The sequence below is a fragment of the Barbatula barbatula genome, assembly GCF_947034865.1.
Source record: "Barbatula barbatula genome assembly, chromosome: 4".
NCBI lineage: Eukaryota > Metazoa > Chordata > Actinopteri > Cypriniformes > Nemacheilidae > Barbatula > Barbatula barbatula.
In genome coordinates, this window is record NC_136768.1 from 5,129,563 (window position 1) to 5,149,240 (window position 19,678).

Below are 19,678 nucleotides of genomic sequence, written 5' to 3' on the forward strand. Positions count from 1 at the left end.
AGCGCTCAGTAAGCTCACTGCGAACGCCTAATGCTCTCTTGACATTATCTGGAAGCTGCTGCCTCTTTACTGAGATAAAGTTAATTGGCCCGCGCCGAACACATTTGAAGGCTTGTGGACAGGAGGCTGGTATTGACACCCAATAGAGTGAAGGAGAATAAAGAAAGTGTCACAAAATCTTTTTAGTCCTTATTCTCCCTAATCTATACCAGGAACAGCGGAACAAGGTTTGAAGGAGCAACCGTGTAAAAGCAGTGACGCAAATAGGGAGGATGTGTTCAAACACTCTGGGGTGGCGTGAAACCGTGAGCGTCGCTGCTGAGGAAACTGGCAGCCAATATTATTTCATGTATATGGATTAAAAAATCCTCTTGAAATGTTGGGGTTAAAAGGCTGAAAAGGTTTTACCCCAATTTAGACAAGGGTATTTTTTCTTTTAATTGAACTATAAAACAACTGCCATACAGTCTTGCATCTGGAAAAGAGAAGTCTTTTACACTAGAATTTTTTTTAGTACACTACGAAGGACACATTAATTTTTAGTACACTACGAAGGACACATTATTTTTAAGTACACTACGACGGACACTACGAAGGACACATTTTTTTGTACACTACGAAGGACACATTATTTTTTTAGTACACTACGAAGGTCACATTCTTTTTTTAGTACACTACGAAGGACACATTATTTTTTGTACACTACGAAGGACACATTAATTTTTAGTACACTACAAAGGACACATTTTTTTGTACACTACGAAGGACACATTATTTTTGAGTACACTACGAAGGTCACATTCTTTTTTTAGTACACTACGAAGGACACATTGTTTTTTGTACACTACGAAGGACACTATTTTTTTACCCTGATGCCATGACCAGTTGCATACAGTTTGTTAAGTAATTCAGCAATGTTTACTTAGTATCGGATCGGTACTAACGGCCAACAATGAATCTTAGGTATCGGAATCTGAATGGTGGATCTGAGCATCCCTAATCATTAGTTATAATCCCCATCCTAGTAACTTCACTTACTTCAATTAACAAAACCTTCTGTAATGCCCACCTCACATACACACTCTTACCTTTTTTTAGGGATCCTGATCGTATCTAGATCACTATATAAACACATTCTGTTAAACATCGTGGTTTTTGTTTAAGCATGACAGACTAAAGCAATAAAATAACTTCAAGCTCAATCATTTTCACATTTATTTAAGATTTTGTTTTTATTTACCTCCAGACCGGTAGAGAGGTACAATTCATTTTCTTTTTCTTACATTTTAGCACTGTGTAAAAACCATTGTTAAACTGTACTGGTTTCTCCTTAAGAATTAATTGATTAATTCCTCTTGAATACTGTTGAATACTGAACGGTCAGCAGGAACTTACACAGCTGATTCAGATTTAAGACCATTAAAAGAACTGTAAAGGTAAGGAGGGGGGGGGTCAAGCAGAAATGACAAAAAGTGTTAGCGGCCCCAGGAGAGACCCAGCGTATCGCCAAATACCTCTGTTGCACGGTAGCGCCGCTGTTCCAGCTTTCTTCATAAATTTACTGCACTAGTGCAATCATTTACCAAGCCAGTGGAAAATATCGACGTGCAAAGAAACTTCTAGACACAAAGTGTATGATCAAATTCCCTTACGCAAATCTGTTTTGTTCGTATACAACAATCATCCTTGTGAATAGAAATGATCTAAAAAGAGCGAAATTTACGTCCCAGGCAAAATACCCTTAAACCCTGAATTATCTCAATCACTCACCGATCACATGAAATTAACAGTTTCTGGCACTGTTGTACGGCGCAAAGTTTTATGCTACGCATTCACACTTATAAACATCACCCCAATTCAGTCTGATGAGTCAACTCTTGATCTACTTTCAAACCTCGTCACACCTTGCATTCCTCCAAGTTTCTTCAGAGAGCAAAGTTTGACCGTAAACACAGATTAGGCCACAGATTGATTTGTCCAGCAGGCAAGGACAGCTATATAAGATGCCGCATGGCGGCAACCTACGTGCTACACGAGCCCTATGCTTGAAGGGGTCGGTGCTTCCCAACTCTTCAATGCAACAGCCCTTCCTCTTAATTTCGCGGTGCGCTGCTCTCTGATGCAGAGGTTAACTACGGCATCGCAATCAAACCCCCTGACCAACCACACAATTTGGTGAACGGGTCATAGGCAAAGGTCTGCTAACACGCAAAGCGCATTGTGTCCAGGAGATGTTGCCTTTTTAAACTTTAAGGCTACATGAACCACATTTAGAGCATGTACTACATTTACAACCCCGTAAAATGCGTCTCCCTTTTAACAAAGGTAGAGAAAGGTAGAACAAATTTAAAGGCCGAATATCGTCTAAAACGTGATTATGCTTTTGATCCTTCAGAATAAATGGTTGTCAAGTACCCTTATGATCACACACAAAAATGTATGCCCTGTTTTTTGGATATCTACTTGATTGCTTAAGAGTGGCATGGCTTTGAGAACTCTCAGTAGCTCCTCTGATGTGCGGATGATGAACAGATGCTGTTCTTTTTGGTGTAGCTGTGAAGGCAGACGCTTATTTCTAATCAAGACACTTTCATTTAATTCTTTCCATTGTTTCAATGGGATTTCTAAAAAAAACATCTTTATCTTTCCATTAACAACACTGTTAAGCACTGGTATGCAAGTGATACGTAGAGGTCCAAAATTGATGTACTGAGGTTGCACATACGTATTTCAGCTATGTATTACAACCAAGCAGATTGTTTAGGCCTCTACATCTCATACCATACGTTATGCTTTGATGCTGGCTGGTTTATGAGATATTTTGAACATGGAAAGCTGGAACAGAACGCTATGGCAACCAGGCAAAACACTCAAGAGAGTAACACAAATCGATGGAAAAGATAAAATGGCTGCAAAAGTTTAGGAACCCAGTAAATGATACATAATTGGGTTATTTTGTTAATAGGTTTGTACTGATTCAACTGTTGTGTTTGTAGGGTCTTCGTGAGAGTTAGATTTCACAGTTCTTAATGGCGGTCCATGCCGGCACTTTGCAGCAGATCTGTAGCGCTCTGGGCCGAGGCTCTGAAGGCATTTTGGAAGCCTGGTGGAGGTGAGTGAAACTGAGTGCCGGGGTTGGCCGAGACTGTGGTTGGATAAGGGGCCCAGCCGGCTCTGTGGGGGTACTGGGCTCCGAAGGGGCCGCTGTGTGGGGGCTGGGGGGGCACCGTGGAGCTGGAAGGAACGTCCATCTCTGTGAGTGCCTGCAAGGATTTGAGCCAGTGTGGAGGATTGTCATCCTGCAGAGAGTCCAGACTGTTAGGTCCTGGGATTCCTGATGGAGGCAAAGTGAGGAAAGTGCGGGTTAATTAGACTCAAATTCATAACCTTACTTGATAATCCTGATAAATGACTTACTTCTGTCACTCTGATGTCCCAGTATCTGCACTTTTTTTCTCCATTTTAGTTTTTGCCTGCCTGCTCTGTCATCCTGTGTTCCACCCCACTATACTGCTGATGCGCACATTGCAGATACTAACTAGGTACTTACTAGGTGAACCTTAACCTAAATCCAGTATTTTGTTGGGTAAGAACGTTGGGTAAGTGCACAAATTGCAAAATAAAGTGCAATCCAATATTATTGCAATCTCCTTCAGCTGAAGTTATTCTGTTTTACATTATTATTAGAAAAAGCATATGCATTCTGCATTATCTGGTTTACAGTCACCAGAAAGAAAATCACAGCGCAAAACATGTCAACACACATTTATGAACAATTTCTTGCTGTCAATAAAGCCACTAAATGGATTACCTATGCAGGATGTAGGTAACATTATAGACATCTTTCTTAAATCAAATGGCATAATGGGATTTATTGCCAAAGTAAACAGGGAGTTTTAGGAGGCTTTTTGCACCGCTTAAATCACCCTGGCCTGCTGCAAGCTATTAATTCCGAACCCGTGCAGATGAGGGATGCGGCCTTTGCCAACCATTTTTATCAATGATAAGGATAATTATACAATTTTTAACATGCCACAAAAATGTAAAATTCTCTCCAAATATTTGCAACAGCATTTTGTAAATTGATTGAAGGTACTTGTGCGGTATTACTGGGCAATATCATCTTAATCCAAACGGCTGTTTTTAGAGAAGTGCAGGAGATGGAATTGATCTGAAACGTGTGACTTCTGTGGCTCTACATCTCTGACATTTTTAGTGAAAAGGTTGCAGAACAAATGCTTTAAAGGCCTAAATGCATTATTCATTTGAGCTCCCTTACAATGCAAAATAAATGTGTAGCTTCCATTTCATCAAAGTAATCAAGAATGAGAGAAGAGGAAAACAAACTAACAATCCTTTGATAACACTGACAGACCATTGTTTTAATTACCTTCGGGTAATAGGGACTATTAAAATATTTTTTAGTAATGCTTGGCACGATCTATTACATAATATCATACTTCTGTCAAAAAAAACTAAATTACTAGTTTACAAACTAAACTGAGCTTGTAAGTTTATGTATTATTCGTTTTTCATACATTTAGTAGTAGTCTAGCATATACAGTAGATGTCTTCAAGGCAAACTAACCAGGATTAATCTCAATTTTATTATTCATAAGTAGAAAATAGCAGCTGAACAAAACTGTAATTATAATTTATTACTAACAAACACTAATAAATATTACAATAGTCCAATAACATTTTATTGTCACAATATGCATTACTCACCCTTACCTGTGATGATGGCAGGGTCCATCCAGCTGGCTGTGCCGTCCCAGCTGAGGCTGTGTGTGATACCGCCTTTGTGGTTCACGCTGGAGGTGGAGGAGGATGAGGAAGATGAGGAAGACAGGGAATTGGTGTTGCCGCCGAAATTAATGTTGATGTTGGGTAAAAGCGCTCTGAGCCCGTCCTGCCATTCCTTCATATTCAGACTTTCTGCTGAGCTGGTGTTTTCTGTTTGGGAAGAAGGTGCCAGGATTAACCAAAAAAAAGGCACAAAAGGGAGACAAACAGGAGGAAAGGAGACAAAAGACAATGATTGAATTTGCCATATTTTGCCACAGTAGAAACAAAATTAAAACAATGTGATAACTTTGGGGATCATTTTAGGTTTAGGCTTTGGTTCTGTTACACTCATCACACGTTCTGCTAACGTCAACCACATGTGAAGTGCAAAGGTGGCTAAAAATAAGTGAAAATATGCAAGACAGAAAAGACAAAGTACAATTCAGTACACAAAATCCAGTATGTAGGAAAGCAAAATCCTTAAACGAAAGAAAATTCTGGTTGGAATTAGTTATGTATAAAGCACAAAAGTAAATCGTTAAGTGTTATAATGAGTAGTCACCATTCAACCAGCTCAACAGAAAGAAATTCATTTTTAGAGCTTTTTAGGATTCAGGTTTCGAAAAACACCATGACTCTTCTGAATGAAGAATGCTTGAAGAATAACATCATGGTACTGCTTTTCTTTCGCTATGTCATATCAAAGCTGATCAGACAATAAATTAATAGCTGCTACAGTAATACCCATTCATATCCAATTCAGCAAAAACAACAGGCGATCTTTCGCTGCCTTCCAAGCCTACTCGGACCGTCTAATGGAGGAATAATCATTATAAAGCTTTTTACCGTCCTGTTATTATTCAATTAGTTTCTCATTTATTTTTCCGCATGTCGCACTAGAGAAGACACATGCCACTTTAATAACGCTGAGCTTCCGTCAACTGGACTCGGGCCAAAATAAACCTTTTAGCCTCTGATCAGGGCAGCAGTTCTCTATGGTTTGCTTCTGTCGAACGATGGCGAGGATGGAAGAGGCCAAAGAGAAGAATTGCAAAGGCAGGGGAATGGAGAGCGAGAAGTCTAAAGCCTGCAGGCAGCTTCCACCTGTCACACTGCCTGTCCAAAATATAACGATCTGAACATATAGGGTTGGTGATGGGGGTTTATGGAACAGAATTAACATCACTGCTAGGCAATATTTTAAACATTTACGATATACTTTTAACTATTTTGTTGTCGACATAAAATGAATATTGCAGTGATTTTAATGTGCTTTTAATTAGCCCATTACATTACTTAATGACCGTGCCTGCAGGCTATGTTGTGTCCTCAACTTGGGTCAATTTAAAATTGTGAGAGTGTTAATTTATAAACAAGTACATGTATATATTTAGGAAATATTTGTAGTATATGTTTATATTTACATATATGCGTTTAATTATACATAAACATGTACTTATTTTTTTCTTAAAATATAATGCTGTATATATGCAAGTGTTTATTAATATGCACGGTACACAAGACATTTAATCGCAAACGTTTATTCTATTCTATTAATCGTTGAACACCCCTTAACGTTTTAAAGCAAATAAAAAGCACAAATTCAAGAATACCAAGTAGAGAGGGTCTATTATTATATACGTCGCCCAGTTCTAACTCCCTTTACACAAACTATGCGGGCATCAGCAAAACAGGGGTCTATCGTGGCAGCATCATACCGAAAGATCTCCAGACAATAATGGTGCACCCTGCCCAGACACCATCAGCGATACTGCCAAACAGGTCATGCTTGTAATTGAATTGTTTTGCAACATGGGAATTTAAGGAGCAGATGGACCACCCCTCCTTATGCCATATGACGGGCGTTTCTCTGAGCACGGCGTGCTCCGTGCAGAACAGTCAGAGGTGAAACTACGAATGATGCAAAGTCGGTTACACGTGTATTATTTCACAGGTCTATTAGTCTACAGATTAAAATCAGAACAAATGAGAAACGCAACTGAACTAGCGAAAATATGACAACAAGCCATGAGTAAATCAAACAGTACTGGATAAATGGTTATCAGGACTCAAACAGAGGATGTGACATGCTCACTTGGGCACGGCAAAATTGGTTCTCGACTCGATACTGACAACCCCGCGCTGATAAACAAGTCGAGTGCAAGAACGAGCCAATATGAGGATCCAGACATTCAATATCAACACTTGAGGGGAACTTGGTTTAATGAAACACCTCTGGAGAAGTAGATAAGATAAATAAAGTGTTAAATAAGGTGAAGGAGATGTTCTTTGTAAACCCCCTACGCAGCCTTTCGTTAGGAATGGAAAGCGCTCATCTAGCCAAGTGTGGCAGGATTTAACACAATCGCAGTTGTTGAATTTGCATACGCAGATAAACACGAGTCGTGATGTTTGTGTTTGTGAATGGGAGAAAAAGTAAACTCAAAATCATATCAGGAAAGCTAAGGAAGCAAGTCTGAGAAGGCAGAAACTTCATGTTTGCTTTGCAGTTGCTTTAGTACTAAACCAATACAACCAGGCTGTTTTTCAGCCGTTCTGTGACCATTTTCAGAAGTAGGCAATAACCATGCTGACTTGAGTAAGCAATAAAAGAAGAAACGTCCACCTAGAGATTACCTTGGTGAAGTAGTTGCATCAAATCTAGTTTACACAACATCATACAACCATTTAAATTAAAATCTCAATCTTCTGGATAGAAATTTTCTTTTATACAAACACACATAACAAGACTGTTCGTGTTGGCCTTCCAGCCTATTTTGGGATTTTGACTCGTCTTCATAAATAATGCATCATTCTCCTCCCATGTCCTGGGCAGCTGCATCCTCTAGAGGACAACATTTCAAAAAGGAAATACCATTTCTCTTTTAGAAACATGGACGGAACAAACAAAAAAACTGAATTTGCTAAAAAAGCTCAACATAGCCAGGTATGAAACCGGTAGAATTAAAATAGTTGTTTATAGTTTCTAAGTTAAGAGTTTTTCTACCAGTTTATGTCACCATCTTTTTGCGTTGATCAAATCTAATCTAATCAAAACATTTAGGACTGATGGTCAGAAGAAAAAACAAACAGCATGTTAAAGGGATAGCTCTCCCCAAATTTCAAATCTCTATACATTTCTTTGTTCTGAAGAATGTCAGTAACTGAGCAGATCCCATTGACTCCCAGAGTATTTAAATGGGGTATGAGATCTGCTTGGTAACGGACATTCTTCCAAATATCTTCCTTTGTTGAGCAGAACAAAGAAATGTATACAGGTTTATAATAATCTGAGGGTGAGTAAATGATGACAGAATTTTCATATTTAGGTGAACTATCACTTTAACTAATGCTATACTAGTGTCAGCAGATTATGTAGAGGCTTATTGTTTTATAATAAAAAGCCCTAAAGCTAGAACGTGAGGAAACGCATTCAAATGAACAACATCTCGGAAAGATTAAGTAAGAAATAATGTAGCGTACTGCTTAAAGCAAAATAAATCCTGACAGGGTGATTTCAATTTTAGCGCAGATTAGCGTAAACCTCTGACATTTTTTCTCGTTGTAATTTATCCATTCTCAGCGTCTGGCCATCTGTCACACATTTGCAGACAATATATAGCAATCATATTTAAACTAAATAAATTTGCGACAATCAACAATGGGGTACACCACAGAAAAAGTAACAATTGAGAACAACGTGTTTTTTTGAGGGGCGTCTACAGAAAAAAACCTTGCATGCGTCTTCAGCACTGAGATTTTCTTGTCTTTTATTGCGGTCTCAAACAAGAAACAATGTTCTATATTTGAGATCCGGATTGCACAGCTTTGCTCTTTACTGACAGGTTCAGGTAAGGGATTTAATAAAATGTCAAACTGTAGCCTCCTACCCAGGCCTGAGTACTCTCTCCTCAGGCTGACAGAACTGGCATTTGATGTTTTTTGGTGGGAGCTATGGGATATTCCAAAATCCAAAGCAGAGTAAACAAACCTCCACTCTCTTTAAGCTTAGTCAGTGTCTTTTCAATTCAAATCAAATTATACCGACTAGACGGGCTACTTTCAATAAAAGCACTTATCGCCCGGTGTGGACATCTACACTTAAACATCCGCCCCAAACACCATAAGAAAATTACCCAAAAGGATGTAAGTGGGTGGATGTATGAGGCCAGTCTGCAGCACTGTTGTGAAGACGTCTTCAGGGAATGATGATTATATGCGCTACAATACGTACACGCTCCAAATTTGACACTGAGCTGTTACACCTGAAATCATGAGGTTTTTATCGAAGAAAGAGCCCCTGGCAATCACCAGAATCATGGTCCAGAGACACATCTGATTGCATAGCCTACACGTGCCATTTCTGAACGTGACCAAAACAGCACCACACTGCCACCCAGTGCTCAAATTTACAGTGACCCATGATGCAAAGTAATCCTGTATTTTTAATATGGTGTCTCGTAAATTGCATATTGTAAATATGCCAACAATAAGACAGATGCTGAATCTGAATAGAGCTCTGAATCACATCTGGCTGAAGGTCTCGTACAGATGGTAAGTGTAAGAAAATTTAAAATATAAGTGCCAATTTCAAATCCACCGTCATGGGATACAATAACACCCCATCACCTTGATGACTGTCATGACAACTGCAGAGACTAAAGATCATTTTTCACAGCTTTATGCCACTTAAGATCTGCACTCTCGTGTACACATACCTGTGATAGCGATACCGCCGAGCCCCGTACTGTGATGTTGCTGCTGATGTGGTGCCAAACTCAAGTGCAAAAAGCTGTTGTGCTGCCCAGCAGAAGAGAGGGCGGCAGTGTGATTCAAGTGCGGGAGGTTATTGCGTACGGGCAAGCCCATCCAACTGTGACGGGAGGTTGGCGTCTGACCGGGAAAGCTAAAGGAGTTGTAGACAGTACGGTGTGGAGCTTGGGAGAAGCCTCTTGAGGGCAGGCTGGAGTTTGGAGGAAAGTGGGAGGACGTGGTGGGCTGAAGTGGGTTTTTTGAGGCGGCATTGTGGAGAGTGCCGAGTAAAGGCCCGTGGGGGAAGCCTGGCGCTAACATTGTGGTGGTTGTGGGAAAGAAGGTTTTGTCTTGCACGTGAAGCTCATTCTCTATAAGATCAGCAAGTGCTTTGCGGGTGACGTCGAAGGGATCAAAACCAAGGTCATCGTCCTGTTGCTTGGTCGAAGAGCCAAAGCCGAACGCCGCTTGCCAGTCTGTGGATGATGATACTGGTATGGTCTCTATCGGAATAAGGACAAATTGTTGTCAAACCGCAGAAAAGTCTTTATTAAGGAAATAAAATGGTTAAATCCACTAAAGTAAACTACAGCGACATATTCATTTCTACAAATCTGAAAATTTAAAACACATCATTGAATGACCTAAGAGAACATCAGATATTAAGTGTAAACTGGGACGAGTACCTGAGGTGAAGAGGCTCTGTGGTTCTGGGGCAGTGGGCCAGTCTGGGTTGTTGTGAAGGGAACTGGGAAAGCCGGGCAGGCCGCTGGGGATTGGATTAGGATGCCGAAAGTTACTGTTGTCTGAAAAGAGCGACTGCGACTCGCCTGCTGTTCCATCGAAGGGAGACCGCACTGTCGTCCCTGCTACACAGATAGGCACCACTAGAGAAGGCTTACTGAGGCCAGGAGGGGGCGATGGAGAGCCGTTGCCGGAAATCTGAAGGGTTTAGCAGAGAAAGAATCATCAATCAATTAGAGAAATCAACATACTTGAGCAGTAAAAGAAATTGTAAACTGTGCAAAACATAACTTCCACGAAGAATATTTATCTCAGACACCTTTACCAAAAAATTATCAAATCCATAATCAAAATGATCGACACCTGACAAATCCACATGTTAAAGATTGTAAGGCATACAAAAAAAAAACTATCGCATGAGCAAAGAAAGTGAGATGTTGTAGAAGGCCAAAAACTGACACAAAATTCAGAATTATACAAAGAAAAATCCATTAGTGTGACCTTACTTCTTGCATTATGTCTCCGTTCCTCAAACCGATGCAGTCTGAAGATTTATTACTCGGGCTGAGGACAAAAAACAAGCATCAAGACAAGTCAACTGTAGATAACAATTTTACTGCGGAGCAGAGAACTGCTCTCAACATTTTCTCAGAAAAAGATGAGAAAGAATTTATGGTAATGTCTTCAGGAATACTGTCACCTTGGTGTTTTAAATCTTTGCAAAAATGGGTTAACAGCTACCTGACAGGCTCACAGTTGGATGTGAAGGAGGGCAGGCCGGTGATGGAGGCGAGGCCCAGCTCTGTGTCTGGCCCATCTGGAATTTCAGAGTCTGAACCCCCGTCTAGAGATGGAGTCTTATGGTGATCTGGAAGCCCATTGGGTGTCTTTCCTGTGGTTTGTAATGAGGGCCACGCTTCTTTGTTGTTACTGTTGGAACTTTTGATGTAGATGTTGGAAGGACAGACAGAAAAATACACTGAAAAATACTACAAATCATACAGTTTAGTATAGAAAAATATATTGCTCTTCAGCTTATGTGACGAGTGTAATTTCTCACTACAAACCTCTGTGATGTGCCTGATTTGCTCTTGGACTTCTCTCCTGACCCTGTGGAGTTCTGCAGAAAGTTGGGGTTTGCCTTGCAGAGTTCTTGTAAGAGTTTCTGCTCGTATTCCTGGTGTTTCCCTGCCTGCGGGTGTCAAATGTAAACAGTTCAGACTCAAGTCTCAAGTTTGAAGCGGTTCCAAAAACAGAAGGCTGCCAGCAATACCTGCATTTCCTCTTTTGTGAAACTGCCCGCTTCGTCTCCCAGTTCATGAAGGTACATGCAGTCTGGTTTGGGGCACTGCATGCTTTTTAGAAAATAACTGCAGTATTTCGTTGTTCCTAAAGAAGCCTACAAGACAAAGTAAGACATATTTATACAAAATAGATTAACAACATCTTTAAAAGGTATTCTTTGGTCATGTAAAGTTTACCTTAAGTGTCCTGCCGTCTACCACAACATTGTTAACACATTGTATAGCTCTAAGGGCATCTTCTGACCTGATGTAAGTGACGTAGGCACTTGCACTAGGACCCTGGGGACAAAATGATGGATGAGTACAGCAGTGAAATGTCATACATAAGAAAAATCATTTAAAGAAGCTCTCAGACAACCAAAAAGGTAACGCAAAAAAGTCTTTCACAAAAACAAAGAAACATTTCCTGTTGAATTTAACAGGTCACATCTGTTCTTCAAGCATGTCGGATCATTTTAGATTTGTATCATGTGGCCAAATGTGATGCTGACTGTGAAAACCAGGATGTTTACCTGTGACCCAGCGTAAGAAGTGCTGTTATTGATGACCACCTTGTGGATCTTCCCAAACTTCCCAAAGTATTCCGGCCGTTTTAAGACCTGCAATCGGAAGCCAGTTATTACTTGGTGTTAATTGGACCGGCAGACCTTATTACTGATCATAAATACAAATGTAATTCATCTAAAAATATAAGAGTCATCCAGGGAAATGTATAGCTGACTATGACGCTTTAAAGGGATGTAACACAATCAGACTTTATTATGAAGCAGCCATGTCAAATCATTTAGAAGATCATATTACCAGAACGGTTTTTATGATAAAATACCCAAAATGCACCAATTACACACATAAGCATCTTTTACTTTTTATTTTGGAGCACTAGCGCTAAACAAGCAAAGCTAATGGTTTTATCAGAGTATTAGCGGAAATGAATATGAAATTGCCCGACGCATCCATTCATATGACTTCCCAAAATAACTTTTACAAGATCACTTTGTAATTATGACTACCAAACTCATAAGGAGGACCTTTCCAGGAGGATTTGAGCAGCAGCGAATGATCACTTCTGTAATTCGCAGTTGGTCAATTATAAACAAGGCACTTATGAGACTAAGAGTTTAACACAGTTTGAACGAAACTGTTTAGAAAAGTAGTGATAAAAGAACCGGATTGTGCAAATAACTGATTTTATTGGGAACTATTGACCTAAACAGCATCAGCAGGATGTTTACAATGTTTAGCCAGATCAACACTGAAAACGCATAAAATGAAGTGTGGCACACAAGCAGGTGTGTGTCACTGGTTGAGAGCTTTAGCTTGACACAATGCTTTTGAGATTCTGGTCACTCTTGAACTGTGAAAGCGGCCCGGACATTTCTTTGTGGTCTTTGTTTGAGCGATGCAGCTCTCTCCCTTTTTCTCTCAGGAATGAAAACCGCAAGAAATAAACGAAAGTTCCAACACAGCAAAAAGAGATGGACAGATTATATATTAGAAAGTCAAAATAACTACAAAAATAACATTCAGAGACAAAAATCTAAAAACCTAGCATTACAACGAGGGGTCTGTGAACATGATGGAGTATTTCGGTCTGTGAGGGTCAGAAACAGAAAACTGAATTACACCCCTAAAAACATCTCTTGCTGATATGGACTTTCTAAGCCGTGCAGTTTGTCAAAACGCCTTTTATATGTTGCATTGTGCTCCTGATCTCATTCAAACTGTCTTCGGAAGAACAGTAATGTTTTTATTCTCTGTGTTTTTCACACTGAATAAGTTGTTCTCCGCTGAGAGCTATTCAGGGTACATGACGTCAGTCGTGATGGCAACCAGAGAGAAAAAGAGGACGTCAGACAGAAAGAAAGAAGAGAGCGATGTTTTTGAGCAGGAAGCTTCATACCTTTTCCCAACTAAACATTTTCTTGCATTTTAAAAGGTTGTTAGACAACGAAAGGCACAAAAATAAATCTGCACCAAATCAAATATCAATGAGGCAATTTCTCGTAACCTAATGCTACGAGGTTTTACTAAGGTTTTCAGGGAAGATGCTTACTGGCAGAGGAAAAGCCACGGTCGAGTCTATATTCAAAATATTGGAGAGACAACTTCAGCCAAGCAAAGGTTCTTCTCGGTTTCTTTTGATTGTTATCAGAAATAATCTTAAGCCACTATATTGTTTGTAAATGTGTACCAGAAGTTCGGCTGGGGCCCAAAAGTGTGCATGCAGAGTAATGTTTGTTTATAATGTTAAGACGAAACCGTCTATAACTTATATAACTTGACTTCTAACAGTTGTTCACAGCAAGCAATCTATTAGAGTAAGACCCATGGCCTCTATGTCAGGTGGGTCTTCTTACAAAGAAGAATGTAAACAAGTCTTTTTAAACAGTGTAGAAACACTTTGTCTAAGCAACAAGGACAAAAGCTCCTTATCTGTTTGGTAACTGTTTGAAATATGAAGGTTAAGACCTTTCTGGGAACGCTTCTGAAAACAACTTCATCCAAAACACATTGCAACAAAACATTTAAGAAACATGTTTCTGGGGCATTGGTTGAGTATAAAGAACTCACTGATAAGGACTATCAAAATGAAGCTTTGTTACAATTGACCAAAACTGGGAAGCTTAAACTACAGGAGCCTAGAATCTACATTATCCACGTATCAGTGGTGTATAACTATCTTCAAAGACTAAAAAACATAATTTACACAATGCTGCTTAAAGAGATGTGGAAACAGCTGACGTCTGCATGCGAGCATAATGAATCACCTCGGGGTCAGCGAGTCTCTGTGACAGGCCCACCACAAAGACCAGGTTCCTCTGGACAACGCGCACGCTGGATAGGTGTTTGCGGTTCTCTGTTATCTTCTGCTTCCGCTCGTTCTGCTTCTGCTTTTTCTCGTTCTTAATCCTCTGAAGCTCCTCTTGAGAGAGAGGTTTGTATACTGCAGGGTCTTCTGGATAGGGCTGCACCAGACAGAAACGTATCATTTGTAGACCATAAAGGTTGAAATAAACTTACATTTACAGGTTTTTGACATACTCGTATATAAACACACTGAGAATTATGTCTGAGAAAACCCACTAATATGACGTAAACAAAGAGCTCCTAACTTAAAAATCACATCATTTAAGCTGCGGTGAACAAGCGTATTACACAAAAACAACAACGACATGATAACAGTTTACAAATGAAGGCTATGGGGTTATATTAAACTTTACACAAGAGGAACATGTTTTAGCGATTAGCTGGGAGGGTTTATAATAAGAATACAAGCACCAGGGAGTCACTGCCCTCGCAACACGTTTAGTCTAAACATCTGTACAGCAGCAATGAAATCCAATGGATCTCGAGGCAACAGAAGGAGTGTGAATTATTCCATCAAAGCTCCCTGCGATGCTAAATGCGAACCATTTAGAAACTCGCTTCTCCCTCATACCCCGCAACGGAGTCATTCCTAGAGAAATAAAGCACTGCTTCACAAGTTGCTTCAGTTTAGACTGTACAAATTAAACCCAGCGGCATCAAAGTGTCCCAATGCTGTCAACTTGGCAATATCATACAATTTCAGTTTGAAGCAACACAGCAAACTGGATCTTTTTCTGCTTTCCAGGGATAATGAGCAAGAACCGAACATTTCAAATTATGTCCCAAATTAAAGCATCTCTGCACCAAACAATAAAGTAACTTTCTTTCCTCTGTGCCGAGTTAGAAATCTTACCATAAACAAACAAAGTTTATGGGATTTGTTACTGTGATGCGTAGTTACCTTTCTGCAGGCCGGACATAGGCCGTTCTCATCTGTGCGTATGCGATGCCAACAGAAGCGGCAGATCTGATAGCCGCAGGTGCAGGGGAAGAAGTTGACATCGTCAATCTCCAATGATTCCATGCACAGTGGGCACTCCATGGAGTCCTCCTTGACCTCAGGGCTGTTGGACATCCTATGGCACGACGCTTAGAGAAGAAGGGGGTTATTCTCGCAGTTCACAGAGAGAGCTGGATGAGGAAGAGAGTACAAAACACATTACATTCCTTTTGAAGACGTGTCAGGTAGTTTAAATCAGAGGTCACATCAAGATCAAGGTATTATTGGTGTCAAACTAGAACATCCCCACCCACACACACACACACTTTGACCAGTTCTTGAACACAGATTCTATTTACTAGAAATAATCCAGCTAACCTCTTGTATGTGAGTGTACAGTATAGTGCAGATTTAGCAATGAACAAAAATTGGGTTTGTTTTAATACAGAAAACATGTTGGCAAGCAATCTGATATTTCTTTGGTTTTCATCCCAGGATATGTGACTTGAACTCTTAGCTTCCAAATTTCTGAAAATTATAAAAAGGGGTGTCTGTTACAATCCTGTATAAACTCCTATAAATAAACAACTAACATGGACAAGCACAAACATAATGGTTTGTCTAGGTCTGTTCCGTTTCCTGTCATCTCTTCCCTCTGAAGTTTATGCATAAAAAAATGGTTCCCGAATAGAAACAAATACAGTTCCCCCAAGGAATGTATCTACTCCATATTATTCATATGACAGAAATGCTTATCCAACAGCCAGAGGATTTTGAGCATATAAGAAAAGCGGTCACTTAGTAAGGAGAGCACCAGGAGTGTGAAGGGACAGCGGGTGATCAAGTGGACACAAGGAGAGAGGAAAAGAGCGAGCTGGCTAAAAATATCTCATCCAGGGCAAGGAGAGCACAGCAGGAGGAGTCAGCCCCCCTAATCTCTCTTTAAAAGGAAAATGGTGATTGAGAGCTGGGGCGGTCGGCTATACATGTAGGGTAGTCCCCAGGTCAGTGGGTCGGGATGGTCTCACTCCAGCTAGAGGGGGAAAAATGCACTCCTTAGCATGCCAGTATGAAATTAGAAAAGAGTGTGGGAGGGTTTTTTGCAGACTCCAATAAGAAGGGTTGGAAAACGGGACCCCCACTGTCACAGAGAGGAGGGAATGCCTTCATGGAAAATGCAGGTATCAGGTCTGGACTTCCGTTGGCCTCTGCTGGGGATGATGCATAACAAACATTTAACCATCACTATTGAAAGAAAGATTTGACTGCAGCACAATGATTCTAATCCCATAAAGCCTGGATTTCGTTCCTCTGGCTTTGCACATTATTTGCACATGTTGTAAGAGCGATGCATAATAATATGAACTTTAAACTTAAGATCTATACGCTGAGGGAGAAGATACAAAAAACGGATAAAGATGTTTCTGTCTATTGTTAAAGATTAAGGTAATTTGACGTCATTTCTTCTAACTAGTGGTGGTTTTCCGATCAGAGACAAGCACCTGGGTCTCAAACCTTTAAACAAGAAGCTGGGAAAGTGTGGGATAAATGCTGACGAAAGCCTACGGACAATGTTACTAGACTGGGTTTTGGCGGTGGAAGAGGTTTTTCGTGTATACATTAACCCAGTGTGCAGAATCGTGGGAGCTAAACTTTACAAGGACAGCCTGAATGGCCCTCTATCCTGTGTGTTTAAAGTAATAAAGTTTTATAAATGTTGCGTATAATTGTGGTCCATTTTTCCAATTTTCAGAATGGCAATTTTCTCACGATTTACAAGTAGTTTTGGGATATTGTAAATACTCATTTGAAAAAAATATATAACACTGGCCTAGTGGTTTTGGATATTTTACTACTCATTTTACTAGTACTCATATTTACAAACATGAAAACAAAGTGTTAGTAAACAACGCTTTTGTTGACTCACAACAAAATGTGAGGATGAGAATAAAACAAACAGACAAAACAAATGGCAATTTTGAATAAAAATATCTCCCGAATGAAAGCCTTTGAAGTTTAATTGTCTTAAATAATGGATACAGATTAAACTGTCAATTCTGGTGGTATCCCGGATTTAAACACCTCACATGAAGTTCAACCATATTAAATTAAATGACAATAACACAAAGTAATGCTATAAGATGGACTGGCATTTAGAAGTAGTATCTGCTTTACCACTGAATAGAAATATTCAACCAAATATTACTAAACTTTCCTACGAAAACAGGCACAGTCTTTGCGTGCAGTGTGCTGGCATATTTAATGAATGATATTGTTGACATTTGTCTCAGATGGCGTCATTCTGAAATTGAAATCATCAGAGTGAGTCTTGCGTGTCCATTTGTGGGCTGCACTTCATGAGCAGATGGAACAGGCTTTGGCGAGGAATGAAAGACATGTCTGGCCAGGAATGCCATACCAAAAGAATATTTTGGGAAGACAGAATAAAAACATTAAACCAAAGTATGGCGACATGACACTGATCCATGGAACAAAACACATTTTTACAGATAATTCTTAACGGATTTAAGCGCTCCGACGAAATCTAGCGCCACGTTACGATAAAATTGCTTCAATCACGCAATTCAAAGCAACAAATGCTCTTCAAATCATGATCATGATCGAAATGCTGTCACAGTGTAACAATGTTATTTTCACAGATGTTCCTCAATGTTACAATTCAAAAAGCCTGTTCCACGGAGTTGCAGACCACCCAATTCAAATACAACAAACAGAGGCATTCAATGTTCACAGCCAACTTGACGGACAAAAGTTTAAGCAACTTAACACCAAAGCAGATGTCCCAACAGGATCATATACCAGCAGTGAGCCATGCCAGGATATTATCTCACAATACTATGTCTGGCACAAACAATGGACCCAGGCCTACAGATCCTGTTCCACTCTCCCTTCAGACAGCCCTCGGATGCCCCAAAAACCAGTTCAGGAAGACTGTGTCTTCACAAGTTATATGATACCATGTTACAATAACAACACTTTAATCCTTCTTTTGTATAAATGCCAAGCCTAATAAAACAGTCTTATGGCACGGAAACAAAACAAACACAATCCACACATCTGACAGCATAAAAAGGGGATAGTAAGCTCAAAAGTCCCAGTGCTGACGAAACAGTATTAATACTGCACACTCAACGCTGTGACAGCAGATGCCAGGAACAATACTGTATGTTGCAACCAAACACGAAAACATTTTTGGTCTTTGTAAAACAAGCACCAAGAACCAAATGTCAGTGTTCTGCTGAACTAAATAATATTGGCAATGTATTAAACAGGCCTGACCAAAATCGGACAATGGCAGCATTAACTTTAGCTATATACAATTTAGGTTTCCTTTTAACGCTCCAACAAAATCCCCTTGATGTAACTTAAATATGACGATGCTCGGGCCAAGTGTATAGTAACTTTCTACCCGTGCGGCATGGAAATACCCAGTTATATCAATACACACCGTCGTGTACAGAAATGTTTCCTTACTGCCCATAAGTGAACCTGTCAAGCTAACACTTATGGAAGTTATCAAACATGCCAAAATAAACACTAACATCATTATACGTTTGTTATATCCCGTCCCAACGTCCGAATAACCTAAATGAGTCAACGTTTGACAAACAACGGATTCACATTCCTGCATTTTATCAAAAGCCGGTCAAACGCGACTAGCCGCTAGTGGGCTAGCCAGCCGGACGGCTAACGCTACGCTGACAAGACTGCGAAAAGTGAGATAATGCACAAGCACAGACACATTCATATGAAAAGCCAGTTTTATGGTGCAAGACGGATGAAATCTGTTTTCAAGAAAGCTAAAGTAATGAGTAACAGCAGTTTAATGTGGAGGCGTTGGAGAAGACAGGCCTACTCACCCTGTCTATGTGTAAAGACAAATTCACACCCAGATTAAAGCTATTTGAACAGCTCGGGCCTAGCAAGACTGGTGCCGTGAATTACTTCCCGGCTTCTTTGTGTTTAGATGCGAAAACACCAATCCCTTTCTCGTATTGCCTCTCTGTAGAGCGGTGGTGCCTCCTAACCACCATCTTACATTGAAATAGGAAGGGGGCGCGTCAAGTAGTGACTCTTCGACGCATGCGCAGATGACGATGGAATTGGGTGTGTATGGGTAATGTATTTTTGGCCTCAGTTTGAAAGTAAGGCTGCGTTGGATTTGAGAGGAACAAGCCCATCTATTTTAAATATATATGTGAGTTGACTTTGGACTTTAATTGCAAAGGCATGTTACAAATTATATAGATGAAGTGTTATT

The 19,678-nt window shown here is 40.0% G+C and overlaps 1 protein-coding gene across 2 annotated transcripts; it reads right to left on the minus strand.

Moving 5' to 3' along the window:
* Positions 1-1,195: 1,195 nt before the first annotated feature.
* cnot4b (CCR4-NOT transcription complex, subunit 4b) lies at positions 1,196-19,480 on the minus strand. Of its 2 annotated transcripts, none has more exons than XM_079455285.1 (13): positions 19,278-19,480; positions 15,358-15,587; positions 14,357-14,554; positions 12,101-12,187; positions 11,766-11,867; positions 11,558-11,683; positions 11,352-11,476; positions 11,026-11,223; positions 10,791-10,848; positions 10,227-10,482; positions 9,507-10,043; positions 4,729-4,956; positions 1,196-3,334 (listed from the first exon to the last, which is right to left on the minus strand). In XM_079455285.1, exons 2-13 carry the CDS (start codon positions 15,529-15,531, stop codon positions 3,027-3,029), a joined length of 2,397 nt encoding a protein of 798 aa, XP_079311411.1. In that variant the 5' UTR covers positions 15,532-15,587; positions 19,278-19,480; the 3' UTR covers positions 1,196-3,026. The 2 variants fall into 2 exon arrangements, with proteins under 2 accessions (XP_079311411.1, XP_079311412.1); XM_079455286.1 differs by having other exon boundaries at positions 4,735-4,956; positions 19,278-19,463.
* Positions 19,481-19,678: the final 198 nt, after the last annotated feature.

Excerpts from the sequence above, each read along its gene's own strand:
- cnot4b (XM_079455285.1), bottom strand. The coding sequence starts at position 15,531 with ATGTCCAACAGCCCTGAGGTCAAGGAGGACTCCATGGAGTGCCCACTG. Across the intron at positions 11,224-11,351 it reads AAATCAGGCACATCACAGAG|TTCCAACAGTAACAACAAAG; the intron begins GTTTGTAGTGAG and ends CTACATCAAAAG. Across the intron at positions 10,483-10,790 it reads ACGGAGACATAATGCAAGAA|ATTTCCGGCAACGGCTCTCC; the intron begins GTAAGGTCACAC and ends TAAACCCTTCAG.